The sequence below is a fragment of the Capricornis sumatraensis genome, chromosome 20 (genome assembly GCF_032405125.1).
Source record: "Capricornis sumatraensis isolate serow.1 chromosome 20, serow.2, whole genome shotgun sequence".
Lineage (NCBI taxonomy): Eukaryota > Metazoa > Chordata > Mammalia > Artiodactyla > Bovidae > Capricornis > Capricornis sumatraensis.
In genome coordinates this window covers 58,496,375-58,524,363 of record NC_091088.1, presented here as the reverse complement: position 1 = coordinate 58,524,363, position 27,989 = coordinate 58,496,375, and the positions used below count along the sequence as shown (strand labels likewise).

At 46.9% G+C, this 27,989-nt stretch overlaps 1 protein-coding gene across 1 annotated transcript in view; it reads left to right on the top strand.

Moving 5' to 3' along the window:
- The window catches only part of LOC138097078 (optic atrophy 3 protein-like), a 32,790-nt gene extending 6,506 nt beyond the window's left edge, over positions 1-26,284 (top strand). The window contains exon 2 of the mRNA XM_068993307.1: positions 25,866-26,284. Within this exon, the coding sequence (XP_068849408.1) occupies positions 25,866-26,284 (419 nt within the window). The remainder of the gene's footprint in view (positions 1-25,865) is intronic.
- The last annotated feature ends 1,705 nt before the right edge of the window (positions 26,285-27,989 follow it).

Sequence of the window (27,989 nt, the reverse complement as noted above, 5' to 3'; positions counted from 1 at the left end):
ACTCTACCACCAGGGAAGTCCCATCATTATCTTAATACTAAACTTTCAAGTGCATTCCTTCTCAGGGTGCACTCCTGGTGGCCTCGTGTAGCTGAGCTGTCAGTACTTCAGGCCTCTAGGTGGTGTTGGTGTCTCTTTCCCAGTCATTCCTCACAGCCTTGCCACAGGCAGAAGAGTTGGGCCCTCCGTGTGAACATTTCTAACTAGCGCAGGGCAATTATGTTGAGCTGATGGCACTGGAGGTATATCTCTGAGCAAAGAAAAGCGACAAGGTCAAAGAAAGAGAGGACAGTGTGGTTGAGTAGAGAACCTCCTGTGACCCAATGCTTCCTGAAATACCTGAAGCATCCTTTGGAATGAATGGTTTGTATCTGCAAGGAAGAAGAGGGACTCCTCGCAGAGCAAGGAGAAATCAAGAGCCAAGAGCCAAGGAGGGGAGCAAGCACAGAGGCTACCTGACAGTCTGGGGACATCGACAGGTTCACGTGGCCTCAGGGACAGAGGCTCTGTTGTGGGAAAGCTGGACAGGGGACCACCTTGTGCACAACCAGCTCCCAGCGAAGGTAGCCCTCGGGGGAAGAGTAGACTGAAAATAACCCATCCTGCGAAGACACACACCCTTAGATCTAGGTAGAGATTGAAAACGTCTTCCTCAGTGAATTGGCAGCCACTGACTGTCCCTGTGTGGGTTTGAGGCTTAATTTATACTCTTTGAAAGGTCCTGGAAACAGCAGGCTGAAAATGAACGTGGGTCTGTGTGCCCCTAAGTACCTGGTCAGGACAAACATAAACCCTCCCTGGAGGAGGTCTCCCTCCTCTGCCCGGGCCTTGGAAAATTCCTTCAGGTAGAATTCCAGCAAATATGAGCTCATGAGAAAAAATTGTGTGGGGTACAGAGAAGCAGGCACCATGATCAAGAGTCAGCAGATACAAAATATGGCAGCTCAATACATACAGGAATGGTCAGATGTGGATATAAAAGAGCTTGCTTATGTATGGAAAGGATAAAATAGGAGGGATACAAAAATACAAATGAGTACAATAAAAAATCACCAGGGAGTTGGGAAAAAAGCCAAATAGAGCTCCAAGAAGTGACAGATAGAATTGACATTCAGAGCCCAATAGGATTACACAAACCCCAGACTCAATACAGCTGCTGTGAAGACTGATGAGCTGAAAGTAGATGCCCTGAAGGGGAAAAAAAGTGAGGTTTGTGGGGTGCTCCCCTTAGCCACCCAGGATCCTGATTGGGTCCATCTGGGGAAGGAAGAGTTGGGCATTTTCATTTTTAATATTCTTCAGAAAGGATCCTCGTGTGCATGAGTGTTTGAAAACCACTTCCCTGAAGTCTATTTATAATCTCCAGAGCACCGTATCAGTTATGTTACACAGCAGCAGGCTGATGTTGGTGACTTCCAGTTGCATCATGCTCTCCTATTAAGGAAACATTTTGAGCGTTCTCCCCTAGTATGAACATATGTATGTGTGTATATGTATAGATGTGTGTGTGTGTGTGTGTGAAATGAAAAAGTGAAAGTCGCTTAGTCATGTCCGACTCTTTTCGACCCCATGGACTACACAGTCCATGGAATTCTCCAGGCCAGAATAATGGAGTGGGTAGCCTTGCCCTTCTCCAGGGGATTGTCCCCACCCAGGGATTGAACCCAGGTCTCTCACATTTCAGGTGGATTCTTTACCAGCTGAGCCACAAGGGAAGCCCGTGTGTGTATATATATTACAATATGAAGATATATATATATAGTTAGGAGTCATGTATAGTGCTGACATATTAGTATGAATATATTATGTGCATTTAAAAACATTTAAAAATTAGGAGGGATGAAGCTAATATTTAAATAAAAATTTTTTGTTTTATGTATTCCTAGCCCCCCAAATATTTTTGCTCTCACTAAAAATATTTTCCTCTACAGACATTGTCAATGCATTTGGAAACTCTCCATGAGACCCTCTGTGAGAGTTGTGACATTCTTTGTGCACAGCTGTCACAGCTGGGAAAGACCTCACTAAGATACAGAGATCCAAAGAAGAGTGTGCTATCAGCTGCTTTTAATCCCCCTGCTCAGTTTGCATCCCCACCCTTCATATGCAGAGGCATTTGTTGGAATTTCCTCTTGCTGGTCTTGTTAGACGTTCAGTCCTTGGTTTCTGAGCAGGAGTCTTTAAGAAGCTCGTGTGTGAGAACTTGATTTGTAACCTGAGAATGTCCCTGGGAATCGATATGCCCAGCTGCAATGCGCTTAGTGGACAGGAGAGGGCGCCCGTGTCAGTCCTTTTGCCGTTAGGTCTGGCACCTGGGGATGCTGGCCCCTGCCAGTGGAGGGGCCCTAGAGGCCTTTTCTGGGTGTATCTCTATATGCCTGTGGTGGTGGTTGTTGAGTCGCTTAGCCGTGTCTGACCCTTTACAACCCCATGGACTGCAGCACACCAGGCTTCCCTGTCCCTCACTATCTGCTGGTGTTTGCTTAAATTCATGTCCATTGAGTCAGTGATGCCATCCAACCATCTCATTCTCTGCCACCCCCTTCTCCTTTTGCCTTTAGTCTTTCCCAGCATCAGGGTCTTTTCCCAGTGAGTTGGCTTTTTGCATCAAGTGGCCAAAGTATTGGAGTTTCAGCTTCAGTCCTTGCAGTGAATATTCAGGGTTGATTTATTATATGCCTGCTGCTGCTGCTGCTGCTAAGTCGCTTCAGTCGTGTCTGACTCTGTGCGACCCCATAGATGGCAGCCCACCAGGCTCCGCCATCCCTGGGATTCTCCAGGCAAGAGTACTGGAGTGGGTTGCCATTGCCTTCTCCGATTATATGCCTAGTAAAGCTTAATTTCTTCTCCTTCTCTTCTTCTTCCCCCTTTTCTTACCTTTCTTCCTCCTTTTCAAACAAACTTAACTGTGAGTTCTGACATTTTCTCCCTCTGCACCAGAGAAACTCCTTGTCCACCCCTCCTTGTTCACCTGTCCTTGAGACTCCCTGGTTAGTTCCTTAGAAACCTATCCCGATGGCTCGGCCTCCCAGGGTGTGCTCCTGTCTCTAACTGGGGTCTTAACCCTCATTTCTAGCTAATTGGTTCCTTCTCTGTTTCTGCTGCCCTGGCTCCAGCTGACCCCACATCAGACCCCTAAGCCACTGTATTTCTTCAGATTTCTTCAGATCTCCCCACTCCCTCTCTTTCCTCAGTGATCTTCCAGCTTCCAGACCCACTGTCCTGCCTTTGATGAGCACACAGCCGCAGTAGCTTCCTTCTGCTGAAGGCCTAGTGTGTGCTGAATTATGTGCTGTGTTTTATCTCTTTTCTTTTAAAAATTGAATCAGATTTTATTTTAAATCAGATTTTATTTTATTTTGGAATTTTAGGGTTTTTTTCCCCTCCGAAGTGTTTTGGGAGAACTTACTAAATCTGCGAAAGTAATACATGCTTATTGTGAAAGAAAGAACAAGACACAAAGTAGTTTGTGCCCATCTGGCATGAATTGGAAACCCAGCCAATAAATCTTAACCAAACCTTAAGTCTAAGGGATGTTTATTGCTGGTGGAGCAAGGTGGCTTGTGGTTGGTTCGGTGGCTTGGTGATATCATTAGGGATCTGAGGACTCTTTCTATCTTTACTATCTTGGTGTTCAGGCAATAAATCGCTCGAGGCCTCAAAGGAACTGCTGGAGTGTCAGGCATCACGCCTTTATACTGCTGTGTCCAAAGGGAGGAAGTGTGTGTGTGTTCATGTGTGTGTTTATATGTGGGATGGGGGTTCTAGAGAAATGAGAGAAGGCCCTGCAAGGAGAAAAATATTTTCCCAGAAGCCCCCAGGGGACTCCCCTTACTGCTGATTGACCAGAATTGAGTCATAGTCTCTAGCTATCTGGGAAGGTCATGGTGGTCAATTGATATACCTTCTGGACTCTAATGCCAGGAGTGTGCTTGGTCGCTCCATCGTGTCTGACTCCTTGTGACTCCGTGGACTGCAGCACGCCAGGCTTCCCTGTCCTTCACCATCTTCTGGAACTTGCCAGGCTCATCTGTCCTGGAGATTCTCCAGGCAAGAATACTGGAGTGGGTTTCCATGCCCTCCTCCAGGGGATCTTCCCCACCCAGGGATTGAGCACAGCTCTTCTGCATTCCAGGCAGATTCCTTACCAGCTGAGCTACCAGGGAAGCCCGTTGGCAGGAGAGAATGGGGTTACTAAGACAGTAAAGAATGGTACAAAGTGAACACTAAAGTTCTCGTCCTTCTGTATGTTGAATTTATTGCACCATGCCCCATGAAGTAGATCTCCATCACTGACACAGCTCAACAGATGGAGAAACTGAGCAGAGCAGCTGCGCAACCTGCCCAAGGGCACGCGGGTGCCGAGTGGCAGAGCTGGGACCCGATTGTCTGGTTCCAGTTTGCACCCAGTGTGTTCAGCCTCATTCCTAGTCTCTGCAGGCAGCCTTGCTGAATCTCCCACTGGACAGTTTATTCATGCACAAGCCTTGACTGTGCCAACATCCCCACAAGCCAGGGTTTATGATCCCCATTTTGAAAAAGAGGAACTGGACAAAGTCAAGGAGCATTAGTTCCTCCTCAAGCGCTGTAGATAGTATTCTTTGCGATGTCCTGTGAACTGTTTTGCAGGTACTGAAACCCCCACCAGGTGGGAGACATTAACTGTATGCTGCCCACAAGCATATAGACCCCAGACTGGTTGGAATCAGAAGACTGATGATGTTGGCCCCGGATTACCTCACCACCAACCAACCCGAAGAATGTCCACCAGCTGATCCTGCACCCCACCTTCCCCCTGCCTCATTCTGTCTTTAAAAACCTTTCCTTGAAAGCCATCAGGGAGTCTGTGCCTGGACTGCTTGCTTGGTGCCCTATAATAAACACTGCTTTCCTTAACGACAAAAAAAAAAAAAAGAGGAAATGGAGGTGTAGAGAGGTTGAGAAATGTCTGCAAGCTCACACAGCATGCAAGTAGCAGATCCAGAACTTGAATCAGGGAACTTAGAGCCCACTAAACTCTTAGCCTCTGTTAGCTGCATCGCTTATGTCTCTCACATCCCCAGATGCCTTCTGTACTAAGTTAAGTTGTACAGACTCTCCAGATCTGGGCAGGGAGTAGAAGTGGAATTATATTCTGGGACCAGGACTCGCTTCGGTCCATTAGGCATCTGTATACTTGACTCATTCCGTCTTTATCTGGTGCCAACTGTGTGCTAGGAGCTATTCTAGGAGGTGTGACAAACAACAGAACAGGCAAAAGACGCTCCTCTCAGGAGCTCACATTTGAAGTACTGGTTACCTTCCTAGCGACTCCCGGGCTCAGGGAGGTCGTTCCTCCCAGGGTGAGCCTCAGTGGTGCAGCTTGGGTCACGTCCCTAGCCCTGAGCCAGTGCCTATGGCCTGGGAATGCCGTGCTCCGATTGGCCAGCCTGAGGGCGGGGTTAACCCCTAAGAAATGTTTTAGACCCAGAGTGTGGGACATGAGATTTGCCAAGGTGCTGGAAAGACAGAACCAGTTGTGTTTCCTGTGGTGTCTGGTGCGTCACTGCTGTCTCCAGGGGCAGTGAAGAGGGACGGGACCAGGTTTGCCAGACAAGGTTCCCGCTTGAGGCAGCACAAGTCTGTGAAGACCTGGAGCGCTGTCGGGGCGCGCTTTCAACTGGCTGGAAGGCAGCCAGCAAAAGGGCAGCTGGCCCAGGGACTGGCTCAAAGCTGTGTTTACTCTAAATAGTAATTTCTTAACTGATGATAATAGTTCTCATTTATTATGCTTTCTGTGATCTCAACAAATGATATTAACCACCTGATTAGGGAGTTTATGTGATTGTCCTGGTTGTATGAGTGATGAAATAGCCCAGAGACCGTTAAGTTCCCCAAGGCAACACTGAATAAGAAATCAAGCCTCATGGGCTCCCAAACTCCTCCTCTCACATTTAGTTACTAATATTTGATTGTCTGCATATTCCTTATTGAGGTACAACACAGTATACAGTGCAGTACAGATCTAAAGCTTAGTGAAGATGTATAGTTTAATGAGCGCTAACGAATGCATATGCCCATGTAATCAACATTCAAGATATAAAACATTTCCATCACTCTGGGGGAAATTCCTTTCTTTCCGGCTCTGTTGCCCTGTATGACTCCTCTCACTGTAAATTAACTTTGTTGTAGTTTTAGTCGCTAAATTGTGTCCAGCTCTTTGGACTGTAGCCCGTCAGGCTCCTCTGTCTGTGGGATTTTCCAGGCAAGAATCCTGGAGAGGGTTCCCATTTCCTTCTCCAGGGGATTTTCCTGACCCAGGGCTTGAACCCACGTCTCCTGCATTGGCAGGTGGATTCTTTACCTGTGAGCCACCAGGGAAGCCCATAGATTAATTTTGTGTATTGTTAGATGTCATGTAAATGGAATCACACAGGATGAAGCTCATGTCTAGCTTTCCTTCACAAGATGCTTTTGAGATGTTTCCTGTTGCTGTATGTATCAGTTCATTTTTTAAAATTGCTTTGAGTGTATATTCTTTTATTCTAATACTTAAATGAATAGCCTATGTTTTCTTTATCCACTCTCTCAGTCATTTGGGTTTCCATTGATTGATGAGAGACTTGAGTAAAGTGAGGAAGTATTGCTGTTTGGAGAGGAGTGTTTTCAGGCATAAGGTACAGTAAGTGCAAAGGCCCTGAGGCTCACGCATGCCTATCAAGTTCTAGGAACAGTGGCTTGTGTGGCTGGGACGGAGGTTGATCAGAAGAGTAGGCAGTCAGAGGTCAGAACCTCCAGACGTCACTCCCCAGGCACCTTCCAGAGGTGTTCTGGGCGTGATCAGGTGTATTGTATGTATAAACTTAACTCACATAACAGATTGTGTACTATTCACGTTGTTCAGTGACCTGTCTTTTTCCCTCTTAACTGCGTACCTTGGACATTTATGCCATGCTCTTCTTCCCAGCTCTTGGTGCGTGGTGTGGTTGTTCTGGGCCCCTGTGGTGAACATTGGGTGATCTCTGGGTTAGTCTCTCCCGGAGATGCTGCCGTCAGCACTGCAGTCTGTGTGGCGCGTGGAGGCGGCCTGCAGGCTGCAGATGTGGATCCGCCCCGCGCCCTGCACTCCTGCAGCGGAGCATAAGGGGGTCCTTTCCAGAGCTCCATGTTCACCCGACTTGCCTGACGAGTCTGCTGGGTTCCCTCCCTTCCTCCCTCCCTCTTTTCCTTCCTTCCCTCCCATTTCAATGGCTCTGCTCCCAGGAAAAGAAATTCTGGGAGAAGTATGAAAAGAGAGGGGAATCTCCTCTCCCTTCCTACTGATGCATTACCCCATATCGAAAGCCAATCAGCATAACAGAGGAACAGTTTAGGATATTGATGGAAGGAATGCTTTCTCCAGTCCACCTTATTAAGACATGCATCTGTAGTCAAAATTTACTTTTTATGCTCAGTAGTTATTAATATGTATCAAATTGTGTCATGTATGATATCTTGATCAGCTGATATACTAGCAATATGGAGAGGGAAATGGCAGCCTACTCCAGTATTCTTGCCTGGAGAATTCCATGGACAGAGGAGCCTGGGGGGCTATAGTTTGCAGGGTCACAAAGAGTCAGACATGACTGAAGTAAGTTAGCGCACACACATACTAATAATAATTGTAAGGGTGACTCACTCTTAGAGAAAAATTTAACTAAGATCACAGGAAATGAAAATTTTGATCTTAATTCATAGGCACACTTTTTTTGTTTCAGAGAAATATAATAGGACATTTGCACATAAAAATATGTCACATTAGGATAAGATTTTGTAGAGAAAGTAGAATATAGATTGAACATCAAGAGAGTAAGGAACAGTGCAAACACTGTTAAGGAGAAGCTGCTTTGTGTTTATCTTTAAAATGAATCATGCTAGAGCTTCCCTGGAGGCTCAGTGGTAAAGAATCTGCCTGCCAGTGCAGGAGACACGGGTTCGATCCCTAGTCCAGGAATATCCCACATGCCTCGGGACAGCTTAGCCCACATGCCACAACTCCTGAGTCTGTGCTCTAGAGTCTGAGAGCTGCAAGTGCTGAAGACTGAAAACTCTAGAACAAGAGAAGCCACCGCAGTGAGAAGCCCGTGCACCACAACTAAAGCCCGTGCAGCAACAAAGACCCAGCACAGCCAGAAACACAACAAATAAGATGAATTTTAAAAGAGAAGAGTAAGGAACAGTGCAGAGTGCTGGTAAAGAAGAGCTTCCTGGCAGCTCTTTAAAATGAACCTGGAAGGTGTTACATTTCTATGGCTCTTTAGCCCTTTGCGTATGCTTAAAAGAGTGATGCAGTGGATTTCTTTTGAAATTCATTATGTTCTTTGCACTAATTTAAACTTAGGATGGAAAAAAATGGATCTGACCACTTCAAAGTATATAAAGAGGGTGCACAGTTCTTCCAAAATTGGTTGAGAAAACGCAGGAACATTGCGATGCTTATTTGGCTCCCACACAAGGGTGTCTCCCTGTAATTATTCCTGAGTGCCTGTCTGTGGGTCTGGGTCTGCGTCTGTGGGAATGTGGGCTGTGGTTTGGGGACACCGTCCAGCAGCTTTCAGCCTCCTCCCTCTAGCATCAGGGTCCCCTCCCTCTTGGCACTGGCAGGACGTGTGTCCTTTAGCCATTCCTGGAAGAGATCTTCATCTTTCTTCAGCAGCAGAAACTGGCCAAGGACCACATAGGCCTTGTCAAAACCCGTTTCCTCCAGCTTGTTGCCCAGGTCTTTGCCAGCCCGGGCTAGGCTTCCCACTGACTTTTCCCCCATGGGTTCTGTCCTGAAGTCTCAGTGCTTCGGGGAGGTTGTCCTCTTGATCAGGCTTCATCCCCGGCTCTGGTTCCCATATCAGCTTCTCTCACCACCCAGCTCCTCCCAGCGGTACCTCAACCCACTTGGGATCCATCTTATTTTCTTTCCTAGTTGGCTCTTCAGTTGTCCCAACAGCAATGATTGAATGAAGCATCTTTTTCTCACCACACTGATATGTCTACTCACTCCAGTATTCTTGGGCTTCCCTGGTGGCTCAGCTGGTAAAGAATCCGCCTGCAATGCGGGAGACCTGGGTTTGATCCCTGTGTTGGGAAGATCCCCTGGAGAAGGGAAAGGCTACCCACTCCAGTACTCTGGCCTGGAGAATCCCATGGACTGTAAGAGTCCGTGGGTGGCAAAGAGTCGGACACAACTGAGTGACTTTGACTTTGACTTTGATATGTCTTCACACCTCATACTTTCCACTTTTGGTCTCATTCTTTCAACATATCTCTCGTTGCGCATCTTCTCCATACCGTGGCCTGTGCTGAGTGCTGGGGACACAGTCATCCTTATCTCATCCATCTGTTAACACTGCCCAGCAGCTTCTCTGTGCTGGGGCCTGCGCTGAGCAGTGGTGGGGCACAGCCCTGCCCTGATGCGTCTCTAGTGCAGAGCGGGGCACAGGCCCAGCCCTCGATGATGAGGGGTAGTTAGTGGGTCAGTGCTGGGCTGGGCAAGCCTGGAGGGGACCTTAGCCTGTCTGTGGGTTTGGGGGAGGGCTTTGGAGAGAAGGGGATGACTCAGAACTCGAGGAGGAGTGAGCCACAGTGCGAAGATGAAGGCACAGGTGCAAGGGTCAAGGTGTGAATGAGAGGAATAAGAGGCTGGGGTGGCTGAAACGTAGACAAGTGGGACTGGATGGCCATCCAAAGACAGATCACACAGGGCCATGTTAATACGTTTGGACCTGGTCCGGGAGGTCATGGTGACTAAAGAAGTGAAGGACAGCAAGGAATCAGTTAATTTGCTTTATTATTTTTCAAAGAAAGTTGATTTCTGCTAATAAAAGTAACACTTGCTCAGTGCAGAAGACCTGTCTAGCCTGTTACCTGTGATGTCAGCATCCTGTTGTACGCTGGCACACACTTCTAGGCATGGCCCCTCAGTGCTCCCTGAGACTCCTGTCTCTCAATATTTGTCAAGAAGGGGTGATGACCTCACTTTGAACTCCTCTCTCAACTCCTGTTTACAAGTGACGGAATCCTAAGCTAATGGGCAGGGGCATAAAAGCTCCGGAAGTATACAGCTTCAAGCTCAGCTGCATCCAGGAACCCAGACAATTCCTGGAAGGCGCAGTCCCATCCGTAGGCCCTGTGTTTCTCTGTGCTGTCTTCTTTCTCAGGCAGTCTCTCTCTTTGGGGACAAGATGGCCTCAGTAACTCCAGTTTCACATCCCACTCACCAGGCAACCCCAGAGGAAGGAGGCCTCTTTCCTGAAATTCCAGGAAAAGTACCAGGGCTGAATGCCAGCATCTGAAGATGAGGGTAGGGTCAGGTTTACCTGAACAGCATGCGGGAACAGTGAGGGAGCGGCTTCCCTACAGGAGGGTGGGGGAAAGTTTCCAGAAAAAGAGGAGTGGATGCTGGGCTGGCAAACCCAACAGATACCCACTTCACCGGGGCTTTAGAGGGAGAGCTGGGAGGGGGCTCTGGATTCCTGAAGAGAGGGGCCTGGGAGCTACTGGTATGTCAGTGGCCTAGATCTTTCCTGTGCCCCTGATGGCCAAGGTCCCAGCTCAGCAAAGCCCCTTTCTAAAAAAAAGTGCCTCAGTGAACAATGTGGCCTCACTCCCAGCAACTCCCGCCTGGGCCGCTGGCCTTCACTCTTGAGCTCTGGGCGTTGACCACCAGTCCCAGGCCAGAGGGGCAGGCCTATAAATTTTCAGCATGGCGCCTGCTCCCTCAGTGGTTCCTGGAGTCCTCCTGGTTCACCCTCTGCAGCTTCCTGTCAGGTGGGGAAGGGGTTCTGAGGGTCCTCAGCTTATCCCTACCTCAGGGGCACCAGGGCCTGCCATCCTGGTCTCCTGCCCCACCCTACCCACGGGTGCCCCCACTCACTCCCTCCAGGCCACTCCGCCCTCTCCCCTCTGTTCTTGTGGGTTCTGGCTTCTTTCTACCCAATCACCATCTTAGTGGAACTTGAGGGAAGAGCAGAGGATTTCATCTAAACAGGCTTGACCCCAAATTCTGGGTCCAGGGTGGCTTGTTTGTTGATTTTTTGGGGAAAAAATTTTAGTTATCTGTTTTGTCTTCAGTTTTTGGTTTCAAGTTCACATAGTTTAAGGTTCAAAAAAGTTAAGTAGGGGAAAGTCTCCCGCCACTTCTGTTCCCCGGGCACGCTGTTCTCCTCCACAGACGCAACCGCGGTTATCTTGAGTATTTTCCAGAAAAAAAAAAAAAAGCGACTGTGCATTTCCAAGCAGATGCTGATATGCACCCCCGCCACCCCACTTTCTTTTCCATGAATTCAGCAAACAGTAGACACTGTGCGGGTCCTCACTGCTTTTCACTGTGTTCCATGTCATCCTGGAGAGAATTATCTATCTGCAACATAAAAAACTTCCTTACTCTCAGCTACTGACAGATTCTTGTAATTTCTGAGACTGTAGATAGTCTTGTAGGGTTTTCCCTGTTTTATTTTATTTTATTTTATTGTTATATCATAAACAATGCTGCAGAACTCATGTGCCAGGCAAGCCTTTCACACCTGCAGGGTGAATCTGGCCAGAAGCGGAATTACTGACTCAGAGGTGTGCAACAGATTTACCCTGGCAGCCGCGAATGTTCCCAAAGGTTCATTTCCTCCCAGTCTCGCCACTTGGAGGCTATTTCTTTTTTAAAAAATTTATTTATTTGGCTGCACCAGGTCTTGGCATGTGGGATCTAGTTTCCCGATCAGGGATCGAACCCAGGTCCCCTGTGTTGGGAGCATGGAGACTTAGCCTCTGGACCACCAGGGAAGTCCCTTCTTCTTCTTCTTCTTTTTTTTAATCTTGTTCCTTTGAGCTCAGGGTAGATTTAAAGAAAAGTTGTGAAATGGTGCAGAGTTCTTGCAGACCTTTCCCTCAACTTCCCCCCATGATGGCATCTTGTCTAAACACGGTACAGGAAGCAAACCCAGGGAAGGAACACAAGTGCAGTGCTGGTAACGCAACCACCCATGGCATTCCCATTTCACCAGTGTTTTCACCGAAGGCCTTACTCTGTCTCCAGGTCTCATCCGGTATCCCGAACCAGTTGCCATGTCGCTCTAACTCCCTTTAACCTGTGACAGTTTCCCAATTTGTCTTTGTCTTCCTTGACCCTTTCGAAGAGTACTGGTTAGTTAACTCTGTAGACTGTCCTTTGATCTGAGTTTGTCTGATGCTTTCCCATGACTGGAAAGAAATTCCATGTTTTTGGCAAGCATAACCCAGAACCAGCGTGTGCTTCTCAGTGCACTGTTTCAGGGAGTTCGGGATATCAGCCGGATTTCCGGTCATACTGACCTTGGTCACATGGTTGAGGGGGTGTCTGCTAGGTTTGTCCAGCATGAAGTTAGCATTTTTCCATCTGTAGTTAATCTAATTTTGCAGTATATACAAGTACCAAGTCATTAAGTCATTGAAGTTAATGTAATACTCTATGTCAGTTATACCTCAGTAAATAAAATGAGAGATTTGCAGGTGGTCCAGTGGCTAAAACTCTGAGCTCCCAATGCTGGGGGCCCAGGCTCAATCTTTGGTCAGGGAACTGGGTGCCACATGCTGCAACTGAGACCCAGCACAGCCAAATAAATAAATAAATAAACAAAATTTTTAAAATGAAATAAATCTCTTGGGGAAGACACTCTGAGACTATACAGATATCCTGTTTCTCCTGAGACTTCTGCCCACTAATTGTAGCGTCGTCTGTGGATCTTATCTGCGGCCATTATTATTGTGGTATTTATCCAGTGTTGATTTTGTGTTTCCTTCTTTTCTTCTCCATTTATTATTTGGAAGTCTAAAGTAGGAAGAACTGTTCCTCCCTCTTGGGGGCTGTTTTACCAGTCACTGCGGTGAGGGAAAGGGGGTTCACCGAGGACATGGAGACTGGATCCAGGCCCAGCCTGCCTCCAGCCTTTGGTCTTGGCTTTTGTAGGAGCAAAGAGGACCCGCTGGGTATTGCTAACAGCGACCTTGTCTCCCAAGCCTGGAGGAGCACACCCCTGTGTATTTTCTGTCATCTCCCTGCACCACACCCAGTGAAAACTTATCAATTTTGAGATTCAGGAGCCTCAGCCCAGGCCTGATTATAACAATGATAGTAGCTGCCCAGTGTGGAAACCTTCAGCTGGCGCCACAGTCTTGATGGATCTCACACACCCTACGGGTAAGGATTATTATTAAACCCTTTTTATAAAGCAGGAGACTGAGGCTTGGACAGGGAGCATCGCTGGGCCTCCAGCCTTGGAACTGCTGAATCCAAGGCTGGCTCTTAAAATAGTAGGTTCCCCTGCAGGAGGGAGCAGAGGGACAGCATCCCACCTTCATCTCAGGCCAGCAGAGGGAGACGGAGACCCAGTGTCCCCTGAGGTCCCTGTTCCTGGAGAGGAGGTTTTTCCTCCGTGCTGGGCACCGGCCAAGAACTAGACAGCTGCTCAGTTCGCCTGTTATATTCAGAGCCCCTTTCCACATTGGCCATAGACAGCTTTCATCATTTCTAAGACCACAGCATCTTTGGGGTTCACCTGCAGGAAAGAAAAAATACTCCAGCTCTTTTAGGAAAAAGGATGGGTCTCAACATTTTATTATTGACATAAACATTTCCAAACATACAGCAACATTGAAAGAGGTTTACTTTGAATACCCATATACCCACTGCAAAGAGCCTCCCAGTAGCATCTTACTGTACTTCCTTTACCACGTTTTGACCCATTAGCCCATCCCTCTATCCATTGATTAATCTGTCTTATTTTTGATGCATTTCCAAATAAATTAGGCAGAAAGCAATTTAATACAAAGGATGAGGTTTGCAGAGTCATTGAAAGGGCTAGAAGAAGTGCCTCGGCTGGGCTTCCTGGAATGCCACCACAGAACTGACCCACCAGGGGAGATGCTGCCTCTGACGCTGCCTGCTTGACTTTCGTATTGAAGAACACACCGATTTAATGCCATCCGGGGCCAAGAAGCCATCACACCCCTGAAGTTGGTAATAGGACACTGGACATTTACCTTGGAAAACCTTGAGGTCCCTAACCTACCTTCACCAGCAGAACCCATGCAAAGCTGCAGTTGGGGGACCCTATATCAGTGATGTCTCCTTGCAAATCCTGGGTGATGCATCTCGGTGGTGGACTCTTAACTCATATCCTGGTCTCGCGCGGTCAGGCAGTTGGGGAAGTACCTTGCAGCCTGTTGGTACAGGAAGGCCCAGTCACCCAGGACTGTTGCAGCACAAACAAAATCATCTACTTCTGGCAGCTGAGTGATTTCCCACTTTTTAACCCCTCTAAACCTCACTGCCAGGAACATCCTTGAGCCACAACTAGAGAAAACCCTTGCAAAGCAATGAAGAGCCAGTGCAGCCAGAAAAAAAAAAAAAAAAAAAATCCTTGAATGCCTGTCTTTCCCCCTCCTGGATCTCTTGTCTCTCTGCTGCTAGGAGGAAGACCAGCAGACTGGTCTGCAGCTCAGGAGAGTTGTGAGGAAGGAGAAGGTCCATAGAGAAGTTTCTGTACCATCTTGTGGTTTGTGAACTCAGCAAACTGGGGCCTTCAGCTCAGCATGTTCATTTGCTTACAGAGAGAAATCTGCCTTGCCACCACATGCTTCATCTTCCCTAGCCATCATCCTTCACCCGCCGGCTAGAGCTGGAAACCTCTCTAATTTGGTCTGTTTTGCAGACAAGGAGCCCCAGACCAGGAATCTGTGGTCCATAACTTAGAATCTTGGAAAGAAGAGACCACTGGTGACTCCGGGCTGTGTCCTCAAAGTGAAGGTTCAGGAAGGAAGGGGAGGAGGAAGGGGAGGGGACGATGCCTTCTCAGGGCCTGGACGTTCTTCCTGTAGTATTTCCTGCAGTTGTCCTATTCTGACTCGGTATTGTCTTCAGAGATGACCAGGAACTCCATCTCAACTGAGCAGCTCTGATGGAAGGAGCAGCGGAGCCCACAGCCTCTCCGTGCACTCCCTGGGATCCAGGGCCACACTGCCTCCACTGAGTCACCTGCACATCACCTGGGGGCCAGAAACAGCTCAGCCTGGGCCTGGGCAGAGCTGGGAGGCAGGGCTCCCTGCCTGGGGGTGTCTTGGGCCCCTGCCCTCTTCACTCTAGTCCAGCTTTTATCCCCCTTTCTGGGGACTGCCCTCATCTCCTGTGGTATCTGTCGACTTCACCCAGCTGACATCCGCTCCTCTTCCTTCCTGGCTGGCTCAGTCTGTTCTGTTCTATTTTATTCTCTTCTGTTTCTTTTAGTGCTTTTTTTTTTTTTTTTTTGGCCACACCATGTGGCGTGTGGGATCTTAGTTCCCCAACCAGGGATTGAACCCACATACCCTGCATTGACAGGTGGACTCTTAACCACTGGACTGCCAGGGAGGTTTCCTCTTTTAATTTTTAATGACTTTATTGAGATATAATTGACACATCATAAACTGCACGTATTTAAAGTATACAACTTGATAAGTTCTGACAAACGTGTACACCCGTGAAACCGTCACCACAGCCTAGAGAGTGAACGTAGCCATCACCCCAGGGTATCCCTGTACCGCTCCCAGCCCCTGTCTGTGACTCCCCGATCCCTAGGCAACCACTGATCTGTTGGAGAGCAGCTCGCATTTTCTAGAATTTTACATGATTGAAATTACACAATGTGAATTAAAATGTTTTTACTTTAAAGAGACGCTGGTTACCAGATACCACATTGATTTTGCAGCTTATGATCATAGATCTGTAGTTTACAGCTCCTGCTTGGAAGACTGTCATCCCCACAACCCACCTCACATTTACCGCCCTTCAGAAGACCCTGGGCTTCACACCTCCTCCTCCTATACTCACCCCAGGTTCTTGGCTCAGGGAGGGCAAGCTGTTAAGAGAATGGCCACAGCAGGAGGCAGAGGAGAGAAGAGTGAGGACTGACTGGGCCCAGGGGGTCTCCAGCGAGGTGGTTGCCAGAGAAGGTGATGTGTCATGTCCTCCCATGCAAGTGGACCCTGGGCCCCATTACGCCACCCTCCGGGGTTCTCCTGGCTGGTGCACACTGACTCTGCAGCAACAGAGCTTCCTGAGAAAGATCCAAAGTCTCCTCAGATACTTTGTGATTAACTTCCCAAGAACCTGTCTTCCCCATGAGGGTTATTCAGGTCATCTTATCACATGGCCATAAAACTTCAGGTCATTAAATGGTGTCATGCACCACTCACGTGCCTCTGGCCCTAATAGTCACCGATAAAGTCCCCTCCTGGAGAGTCCCGGTGGTCCTGCAGATCAGCCCCTCAGGAGTGGCTGATGCTCAGGGTGCACCCCTGGATAACTGAATGCAGAGCAGGCCCCTGGCCTAGCAGGTGAAAGAAGCTCCCTGCTAAATGGTCCCAGCATGTGGGGGTTAGCATGCATTCCTCTGGACTCCAAATCTTTCTATAAACCCATACATACTTTTTTTCTTGGAGAAGAAAGTGATAAGTTCCTAGAATCAGAACTGTGAGTCAGTGTTTTTGTTTTCTTCAGATAAATACCCAGGAGTGGGTTTGCTGGATCATATGGTAGTTCTGTTTTTAATCTTTTGAGGAACCTTTATACTTTTCTCCATAGTGGCTGCACCAACTTATGATCCCACCAATGATGTCCCCAAGTTCCCTTTTCTCCAAGTCCTCACCATTGCTTGTTATTTCCTGTCTTTTTGATTATAGCCATTCTCATAGGTGTGATAGCTCATTGTGGTTTTTATTTGCAATTCTCTGATGATTGGTGACGTTGAACATCTTCTTGTGTACCTGCAAGCCATCTGTATATCCCCTTTGAAAAAAATGTCTGTTCAGACATCCTCTGCCAGTTGAGTTGTTTGGTTTTTCTGTTGTTGAATTAAATGAGTTCTTTATATATTTTGGATATTAAAACCCTTTATCAGATATATGAGTTGCAGATATTTTCTCCCATCCCATACATTACCTTTTCTTTTTGTTTATGGTTTTTCTTTACTGTGCAGAAGCTTTTTTTAGTTTGACTTGTTTATTTTTGCTTTTGGTGTCAAATCCAAAAAATCGTTGCCAAGACTTACGTTAAAGAGCTTACCACCTGTTTCTTCTAGGAGTTTGATGGTTTCAGGTCTTACAGTCAGATATTTAATCCATTTTGAGTTAATTTTTGTATGTGGTGTAAGATGTATGCATGCTAAGTCACTTCAGTTGTGTCCAGCTATTTGCGACCCTATGGACCATAGCCTACCAGGCTCCTCTATCCATGGAATTCTCCAGGCAAGAATACTGGAGTGGTTTGCCGTTTCTTTTTCTAAAGGATCGTCCCAACCCAGGGGTCGAGCCTGAGTCTCTTACATCTACTGCGTTGGTGGGCAGGCTCTTACCAGTAGTGCCACCTGGGATCGTGGTACAATTTCATTCTTTTATGTGTGGTTGTCTAGTTTTCTCAGTGTCTTTTATTGAAGATAAATATATTTTTGAAGATAATATTTTTTCATGATTCAATCTTGGAAGATTGTATGTTTCTAGGCATTTATTCATTTCTTTTAGGTTGTCCAATTTGTTGGCATATAATTGTCTATAGTACTCTCTCAATCCTTTGTAGAATCAGTAGTAACTTCTTCATTTCTGATTTTATTTGATTCCTCTAGCTAAAGATTTATCAATTTTGTTTATATTTTCAAAGAGCCGGCTCTTGGTTTCATTGACCTTTTATATTGTCTTTTTAGTTTCTATTTCATTTATTTCTGCTCTGGTCTTTGTTATCTCCTTCCTTCTATTAACTTTAGGCTTCATTTGTCCTTCTTCTTGTTCATTGAAGTATAAAATAAGGTTGTGTATTTGAGATTTTTCTTCTTTCTTGAGGTAGGTGTTTATCACAATGAACTTCTCTCTTAGAAGTGCTTTTGCTGAATCCCATGAGTTTCGGTATGGTGTATTTCATTTTCATTCATTTCAAAGTATTTTTTATTTCTCCATTGACCCGTTGGTTGAGCAATGCATGTTGTTAAATCTCCACATATTTGTGAATTTTCCAGTTTTCTTGTAACTGATTTTTTAGTTTCATACCAATGTGGTCAGAAAAGATACTTGATGTGATTTCAGTCTTCTTGTTACGGCTTGTTTTGCTGCCTAACACATGATCTATAATGGGAGAACATTCCATGTACACTTGAGACTGGAGAAGAATGTGTTTTCTGTGACTTTTGATTGAATATTTGGCTTAGACAAGTCTTTTAAATGTATTTCTGTTTTCAAAATTACATTAATTACTAATGTTGTCAAAGGAACATGAGTACCTAAAGAGTCAAATATATCCATGATTTATGATAAAAAGAAGAAAACTCAACTGTCTTCTTTTCTACCACTATCCTGTTCCCCAGTTTAACTATTTTATCTGTTTTATTGTATTTACCACTGTATTTTCAAAAATTGTTTTCCCTCTTAGAACTGCTTTTGCTGGTTCCCATGAGTTTTGATATGTTGTATTTCATTTTCATTCATCTCAAAGTATTTTTTTAATTTCTCTTTGAATTTCTTCATTGATCCATTTGTTGTGCAATATATTTTGCTTAATTTCCTTTAAAATTTAAAGATAGAACTACATACGATCCAGCAATTCCACTCCTAGGCATATATCTGGACAAAACAGAAGCACTAATTTGAAAAGATACACGCACCCCAGTGTACATAGCAGCACTTTACAGTAGCCGAGACATAGGAACAACCCAAGTGCCCATCAATAGATGATTGTGATTTTGCTGGGAAGAAGGGGGGCCTCAGTCCTTGTCTTCTTTGAAGGAAGAATTTAGCAAAGATATTAAGACTTGAAACAAAAATAAAGCATTTATTAGAAGCAGAGTATGTGCGGAAGAAAACACAGGGAAACTCAGAGTGAGTTGTGTGTCAATAGGAGAGATTTAAGTCGCTTGTATCCGGGCAGTCTTTGGGTTGCCTCTGACACCATCTTGTCCGTGTCCATCTTTGGTCTGACTCGGGGTCCTCCCCAGTGTGTGTGTGCATCTCTCAGCCAAGATCAGTTCCAACATGAAGGTTTCTGGGAGGTTGGCAGGACAAATTATGGGCTGATGTCTCCTCCCTCCCTTTTTCTCTCCCCTCAACTGAGGACCTTCTCTGCCAGTGTGTCAGGCAGGGAAATCCCCTTAACCACAAGAATTAGAAGAATGTGGTTGCTTTGCCTTTTACCCAATCAAGGCCCAGTAGTCCTGATGATACCTTATATCTCCAAGTATCAGCCAGGAGACCGATTGGAGCTGTTGAACCTGGGGCCCCATCTACCTCCTGCCTCAGCTGGGTTAAAAGGATGTGGTATATATAATATGTATGCGTGTGTGTGTGTGTGTGTATACATACATATATAGAGAGAGGTGTGTGGGTGTGTAATGGAATATTACTTGGGCATAACAAGTAAATGGTGACATTTGCAGCACCATAGATGAACCTAGAAAGTGTTACGCTTAGTGAAATAAGTCAGACAGAAAGAAAGGAAAATACTGTTTGATATCACCTATATGTGGAATCTAAAAAATAATACAAATGAATGTATTATTTAAGAACTTAAACAGACAGATACAGAAAACAAATTTGTGGTTACCAAAGAGGAAAGGGAAGTGGGAAGGGACCAATTAGGGGCATGGGATTAACAGATACAAACTATACATAAAGCAGATAAGCAACAAGGATTCACTGTTGTAGCACAGGGAATTATATACATTATCTCGTAATAATCTGTAATAGAGTATAATCTGTGAAAAGACTATCACTGTGCTGTACACCTGAAACTCTTGTTCACAATACATAATATATTTACAGTATTGTAAATCAACACACCCCAATTCAAAAGGAGAAGAATTGAAGGTGGCAGTGTGCCACCATGATACGATGTTAAAAGTTCCAGCAGAGTGACTGAGGGCAGATGAGCAGGTTAGGCCAATCCTGTGTTTCTCGGCTAAAGCGACCTGTGAAATTCTCTCCTGCTTGGGAAGGGCAGCATTCTTGACTCCTGAGAGATAGGATAAACATCAAGCTTTATTTAAGATATAAACTTCAAAACAGACAAGAATGTTTGGACAAAATATTTGGATGCTTATAGTGACATTAAATACAGTAAATTTTAGGACACCCGAAGGAAAGATGAGCCGTTCATCCTCATTAAACATGGCCTGAGTGCCTTCTTGATGCCAGGTGCTGAGCTGGGCATTTCTGGGAACCTGCCCTTCGGTCTAGCCTCCAGGCAGTGACAAAGGAGTTCCCCATGAAGCAGGGAGAATTTGCCAAAGGTCTCAAGAAACTTGAAACAGTGAAACCAACATTTTTGGTGAAAGGTCAAACAAGCCTGGGTGAAACTGATTTCTGTATCCATTTTAGAAGCAAGGAGTTCTGCATCCCTATTTAAAGAAAAAAAAAAAAGAGTAAACGATGTCATGACAAGGGAGATCAGCCCTGGGATTTCTTTGGAACGAATGATGCTAAAGCTGAAACTCCAGTACTTTGGCCACCTTATGCGAAGAGTTGACTCATTGGAAAAGACTCTGATGCTGGGAGGGATTGGGGGCAGGAGGAGAAGGGGACGACAGAGTATGAGATGGTTGGATGGCATCACTGACTCAATGGACATGGGTCTGGTGAGCTCCGGGAGTTGGTGATGGAGGCCTGGCGTGCTGCAATTCATGGGGCTGCAAAGAGTCGGGCACGACTGAGCGACTGAACTGAACTGATAAGGGAAGCCTGGGGAGCTTTGGGAGCCTAGAGGATGTGTTTGATGCAGCCAAGCTATCAGAGAGGTGTCTCCCTCTAGGAAGAAGAGTTACTCCAGCTGAGACCTAAAAAGTGAATTGGGCACAGTGGGAAAAGAGGAGTGCGGGGCTGGTACCCCGGGCAGAGGTGAACTCAGGTGTGAGATGGAAGGGCTAGCAGAATGGGCCTGCGCCCAGCCCTTGCGGAACTTGTGACCCAGTGAGGGAGACAGGTCTGTCACCAGTGATACCCAGGATTGATCAGGGCTGGGATGTAGGAGCCCCAGGAGCTGAGGATGCCCAGAGGGGTCTTAGTCCTGAAAAGAAACACCTGAGACGCACCTTGAAGAACAACTAGGAGTTAGCAGACATTTGATAGAGAAAAATCAACAAAGTCAAAACTTGTTCCTTTGAAAAGGTTAATACTACTCAAGGGGAAAGACACAAATTTCCATTAAAAGGGATGAAAGATAAATTCAGATCCTAACTCTAGGATGACAAGAGTATATCATGATCAACTATAGCCTCAAAATTTGGCAATGTAGAGGAAATGGACAGTTTCCTTGAAAAACACAATTAACAATGTTGACACAAGAAAAAATAGAAACTCTGAATAGCCCTATATCTGTTAGAGACATTGAATCTACAATTTAAAACCTTCCCCTTAAAGAAAATCACAAGCCCAGATGGCTTCAGTGATAACTTCTTCCAAACATTTAAGAAAGAAACAAGGTCATTACCCAAACTCTTCTAAATAATAGAGAATGTGGAACACTTCCTTATTCATTTTATGAGTTGAATGAGATACTGATAACCACAACCTAACAAGGTCATTATAAGAAAGAAAAATTTTAGGCCAAGATCCTTCTAAACATGGATTCAGATATCCTGAACAAAAATGTTAGCAAGTAGAATCCAGCACTGTATAAGAAAGATAATACGTTAAAACCTAGTGGGATTTATTCCAAGACTACAAGGTTGGTCTAGCATGTGAAAAGCAGTCAAATATGTGGGGGCCTAGTTTTGGACAGTGTGTTCTTTCCCAGTTCTCGATTTGTCTGTCCTTGTACCAGTACTGTCTTGTCTTAATTACTTTAGCTTTGTAGTTAGTCTTGAAATCTGATTGTGTAAATCTTCAAACTTTGATCTTCTTTAAAATTTTCTATTCTTAGAACATCTGCATTTCCTGTGAATTTTAGGGTCAGCTTGCCCCTAACAACAAAATACTTCATTAAGATGTGTGTTGGGATTGTCTGGGTTGTGCAATGCCCTGTGATTCAGCAGTTTCATTCCTGGGAAAGCTTCCTACTGTAGGCTCTCTGAGTGTCCATCCGTGGGGTGTGGGTGAATGAACTGTTCCGTCAACACAGTGGATGAGCTGAACGCATGGCAACACCATGGATCTCACATATTGTTGAACGAAAGAAGTCAGAACAGAAAGAGTGATCTATCACGAGGAAGACAGAATAGGATTTAAGGGAACTGTCATCTATCCTAAGAGGTCAGAATAGTGATTTTAGGAGAACCGGCTGGAAGAAAGCTTGAGGGTGGGAGCCGTTTGGAGTGTGGGAATGTCCTAGATCTTGATCTAGGTGGTGCTTACATATTACAGAATTATCCAGCTCTTGGGGGAGAACAGGTACATGTATATGTATGGCTGAGTCCCTTCACTGTTCACCTGAAATCATCACAACATTGTTAATCAGCTATACCCCAGTACAAAATAAAGATTAAAAAAAACTTATCTAGCTCTACAGTTAACATTTGTATACTTTGTGTAAGTAATATTTCACTAAAAAGGGAAAAAAAGAATGGATGGGGGGGGCTCACTGGAGAGAAAGTTATTTACATAACTCAACTGTATCATCACTGTGTACCAGCCCAGCCAAATGGAAAATGGAGTTTAAAATACCATGAATAATAATGGCAAAACTATTAGTACCTAGGAATAAATAAAATTAGAGAAGTACAAGGCTGGCAGAAAGAATGTGAAGCTAAGTGGAGAGAGAGACCATACACGTGGATTGAAAGGCTCAGTGTTGGGAAGATGTCACTGTCCTAAACATGATCTGTAGATTTGGGGATTCCAACCAAAGTCTAGGACAGTGGCTTTCAGCCTTTTGCCCATGTTCCAGTCGCACACACAGTCATATAGTCCCACACAAAACAAGAATAACAGTTTTGTGAAACAGTCCTTGCCATGAGTACATGAGATTGGCTTGGATGTTTTGTCTTCTTTTTTGTTGTTGTTATATCGATGAGCTTGGTTTTTTGCTGCTGTTGTTTTAGTTCCACATGTAAATGAGATCATCGGGTATCTGTCTTTGACCAACTTGGGTAATGCCTCCAAGTCCATCTAATATTTTCTGTTATGTTGCAGGAAGGGGTACCCCTTCCAGAGCCCAAGAGTGTGCTCTTTTCTAACACCTGGAAATGCGTTGTCGGAGGAGACACACGTGCTGACAAAGCAAAACATTGGGTAGGGGCACCTGGGTGGAGATCAGAAGGGTAAGGGAACCCAGGAGGACTGCTCTGCCACGTGGCTCGAGGTCTCAGGTTTTATGGTGATGGGGTTAGTTTCCCGGTGGCCTCTGACCAATCATTCTGACTCAGGCTCCTCCCTGGTGGTTCGTGCATCACTTAGCCAAGGTGAATTCCAGCGTGAGAGCTTCTGAGAGGTTGGCAGGGTATATCATCTCCTCCCTCCTCCACTGGCTTCCCAGGTGGCGCTAGTGGTAAAGAACCTGCCTGCTAATGCAGGAGGCGTAAGCAACTCGGATTCAGTCCCTGGGTTGGGAATCCCTGGAGGAGGGCACGGCAACTCCCTGTAGCATTCTTGCCTGGAGAATCCCATGTACAGAGGAGTCTAGCAGGCTACAGTCCATGGGGCTGCAAAGGGTCACACATGACTGAAGTGACTTAGCACTCACCCTCCTCCTTGGGCTCCTCCTGAATTCTGGGCTAATTTTACAGGACACGCTGCGGGCGGGCGTATCCTCTCTCCTTTGGTCCCTTCTGAATTCTCCAGGTTAGTATTTGGAGGCAGTACCTCATTCCTTATCAGGACCTCCTATTGCGACACAGGTCATGCAAGTGGTTATCATCATACCTGACCAGGGTCAGTCACCAGTTCCCTAAAGATTACGTTCTTGCTTATATTTTTAATAATAGTTTGTGCAGCCACACTGACCTCATGACCCACTTATGGGATGAGATATGCAGTTTGAGAACTGTCATGCAAGAGAAAGTCAAGTCATCCTAGAAAATCATCGTCCAGTTGAGAGCAAACTGACATGTGCTCCATGGAGTAAGAGTAGAGAAGCTGGCTGACCTTGATCCTGAGGACGCATCAAGGCATCCAGACCCCTCTGCCAGGCGGTCCCCGCCCTCACACAGCCCATCACAGGGGCTCCTTTCTAGCATAGTCACGTCACACCGAACAGTGTCTCCATGATTGTTGCCTTGTGTATGCCATTTATTTTCATTTTTCTGACTTGTCTGATGTACAGAGTGCAAGGGACTGTACGATAGCCCCTGAACAGCCAGTGTGTTAAACCTTGATCTTGAGAAAGAATGGTCTGGCCTAAGGAGATTGCGGGGTGCGAAGTGGAGAGGGGAAGAGGGGTTGCTGGCTTCCTCCTCGGCCAGGTTGGGAGCCGAGGGGGATGGTGAGAAGAGTGTAAATATAAGAATAAAATAAATATTACAAACCCCTTGTAGGAATGGGGAGCAGAGGGGTCAGGGAAAGGCGAGGTGCTCGTCTCTTGTGGTGTGGCTGGGGACCAATAGGAAATACAAAAGATATCATTTCTGTTGCGTTAGGAATACAACATTTTCAAACACCTGGAGCATCCTTTCTTTGAAGGATTCTTTGTGGATTACCGAAATCCACATCCTCTTGTGATTTGGTGCCTGCCGTTGCCCAGTTTATAAGGAAAAAAAAAAAGAGCAAGTTCCTCTTTTACAGTCAAATTTTATGTTGTCCCTTTCTGTCCTTGAAATTATACTTACAGTTTCATTCCCCGAAGAATTCTGTCTAATGAATGATGTATCAGCAACCAAAATATGTACAGAAATTCAAATTTGAATCTGTTTAATTTCCTGTGTAAGGTTCTAAATGTTAAAATATTTTCTTCTGGTTTGAATTGCATTTAAAATTATTGGTCCAAAAACTAAAATTATTAGTTCACAATTAATTAAAACATTTTATGTGTTCTACATTTTCTGGGTAGTTATTAAACATTAAAAGTAAAATGAGAGGAAGGAAAATGAATCTCCAGATGAGCCAGAAAACGGCATCACACCCAATAATCCCAAGTGTCCTTGGATGAATGGTAACTGTCATATGAGTGAGTCGGGGTTCAGCATCGACTCTGCCTTGGTTTCTAAGACTCAAACACTGAGAATCTTCCTTCACAAAGAAACAGCTAGGCCAGGAAGTTTTTTGTTCCGGCAGCATCAGTCAGCTCTGAGCTTCTTCCAGGATATGTGCCCAGAACCTTATTGTGGGGAGCTCCATCTTCAGAGTCGATGAAGATCTAGGCTGGGAGCCAGACTTGCAGAGGCTTGGGTACCCTCTGCTCACAGTCGCTTAGCGTCCATTCCCACATTTCAGCTGCCCTTTCTTTGGATCCTGGAGGTGCCCCCCCACAACTCCAGCGCCGCAGCTGCATTTGGGGAAGATCTGGAAAGAAAGGGTTCTGCCTCTCTCAAGTGGGCGGGGTGATGGTACCCAGGGAGGTGGCTTGAGGGACAAGCAGGAGTTAAGCTCTCAGCAGTTGACTTTTTCTTTACACCTCCTGGGACTTTGAGCCCTGGAAGCTCCTAGTGACCTTCCAGGAGCTTGGTCCCCAGTCTCAGAACCTCCCCTCTGGAGCACAGTTTCTCATTCCTGGCCCCTTGCCAGAATCTTCTGGGAAATTTAAAGGATGCCCTCAGGGTCACCCCAATAGGGGTAACTTGGCGTTCCTCAGACCAGGCCAGGGGCAGGGCCTTCTTTAAAGCACCTCCCTGGTGATTTTGGCTGCTGTGTCCCCAGTTCTCTGACCTGGACACCGAGGCGTGGAGGGACGGGGGTGGCAGGGGGCCCTGAGTGCACAACCTGACCCCTCTCTTCCCCCGCAGTGTACCACTGGGTGGAGATGCGGACCAAGATGCGCATCATGGGCTTCCGGGGCGCGGTCATTAAGCCGCTGAACGAGGAGGCGGCCGCCGAGCTGGGCGCTGAGCTGCTGGGCGAGGCCACCATCTTCATCGTGGGCGGCAGCTGCCTGGTGCTGGAGTACTGGCGCCACCAGGCGCAGCAGCGGCGCAAGGAGGAGGAGCAGCGCGCCGCCTGGGACGCGATGCGGGCCGAGGTGGGCCACCTGGCGCTGGCCCTCGAGGCCCTGCAGGCGCAGGTGCAGGCGGCGCCGTCGCCGGGCGCCCTGGAGGAGCTGCAGGCGGAGATGCGAGAGGTGCGCACCCAGCTGCGCGCCGGGGACCCGCCGTCCACCCCCAGGGCCGCGTCCACGTCCCAGGCAGCGTCCTCACCCAAGAAGTAGGAGCTTGCTGAAGCCTGAACTTGGGCGCGGCCTTGTGTGCCCTGATGTGGCCTTCTCCCTGCGTTACCCTTGCCTGTGCTGGCCCAGGGGAAACCACCAGGGTGTGGATGGATGGAACTTGGCTTAGGTCACCCTGCTGCTGACCCGTGATACTTTCCTACTGTGACCAGTGGCCGGCAGGTGCAGCGTTACAACGCGGCCTCTCCGGCCTCTGACTCAGGTGGTGCAGTCCAGTGCTCACCCCTCCCACCCACTCCAAACCGCGCCAGCCCCGGGCCCAGCCAGCAGGACAGCAGGCTCACTCCTCTGGCAGAAGACCTGGAACCGGACTTGAGCCAGATCAACCTGCCAGCCCCCCGTTTATGGTGATCAGTATTATATTTCCCTGGGACGCTCATTCTTGACATCAGAATGCCTCCTTCCCGTTGTCAGGTGGCACCAGCCATTGTGAGGGAATGCAGGGTCGTTCAATGCACTTCTGCCTCCCTCACCTTCTAAGGCGGGCTCTCTGGGCACCACTCCTCTCTTTGAGGGGAAAACACAGGGGATCTTGGCTTACAGTTGATCGGTCAAATATTATATCTTTCCCCTTAACCTGATCCATGGTCTCTTCCCCCAAGACACTCAAATGGGATTTACCAACAGAACCAACCGCCACCCCCTTCCTTTGGTCTAGGGCACAACCCACTGGAATGGCTGTGCAGGGTCTTCCAGTAGTGCCCTACCACTCCCTCTTCTGGTGGAAAATTGGGTCCTGCCAGTGGCTAGTCTGGCCTGTCTTTGCAGCCTCAGCCCTCTGGTTACCTGTCCTCAGAGTCCCAGGCCTTTGCTGCCTTCCCACCGTCTTCTTCAGTGGCGTCACTCAGGGGACTGCCCTGGATTAGATGACCACATCCCCGTGTCCGTCAGATCTGTAGATCTCTGTGCTCTTGCCCTCCTCTCATGGGGCTCTGGTCCAGCAGCCCCCGTTCACGCAGCGTTACCCTCCTGCCTCCAATCCCCAAGTCCCACCTCCATCCCACTGGGCTTAGCTTAGCTACCAGTTGGGTCTTACCTTTGTTATCAGTTTTCAGGACTGCCATAACAAATTACCACAAACTCGGTAGCTTAAAGCAACAGGAGTTTAGGGACTTCCCTAGTGGTCCAGGGATGAAGGCTCTGTGCTTCTAGTGCAGGGGACGCAGGTTCAGTCCCTGGTTGGGGAACTAAGATCCCACATGCTGCAGGGCGGCCAAAACAAACCAAAAAAACCCCACAAAAACCCACAACTACACGAGTTGTGGAGGTCAGAGATCTGAAATGAGGGTGTTCACAGATCTCCCTCCCTCCACAGGCTCTAGGGGAGGACGCTTTCTTGCCTCTTCAGCTTCTGTGGCCTCAGGCATCCCTTGGCTTGTTGGCCACATGTCCCCAGCCTCTGCCTCCATCTTCCCATGGCCTTCTCTTCCTCCCTGTCTCTTGTGAAGATTCCTGTCATTGGATTTAGGGCTAACCCTAAATCAAGGATGATTTCACGTCAAGATCCTTGACTTAATTACATCAAAGACTCTTTGCAAATAAGCTCCCATAACTTCCTGGGTGAGGCAGCCCAGGAGTCCTTTGGGACTCCTGCCAACCCCATGGGACATTTGGGGAAGCACAAGGGTGAGAGGAACAGTCCAGGAACCATCCTTCACAACGTGGCTTCTCTTCCAAGACTCACCTC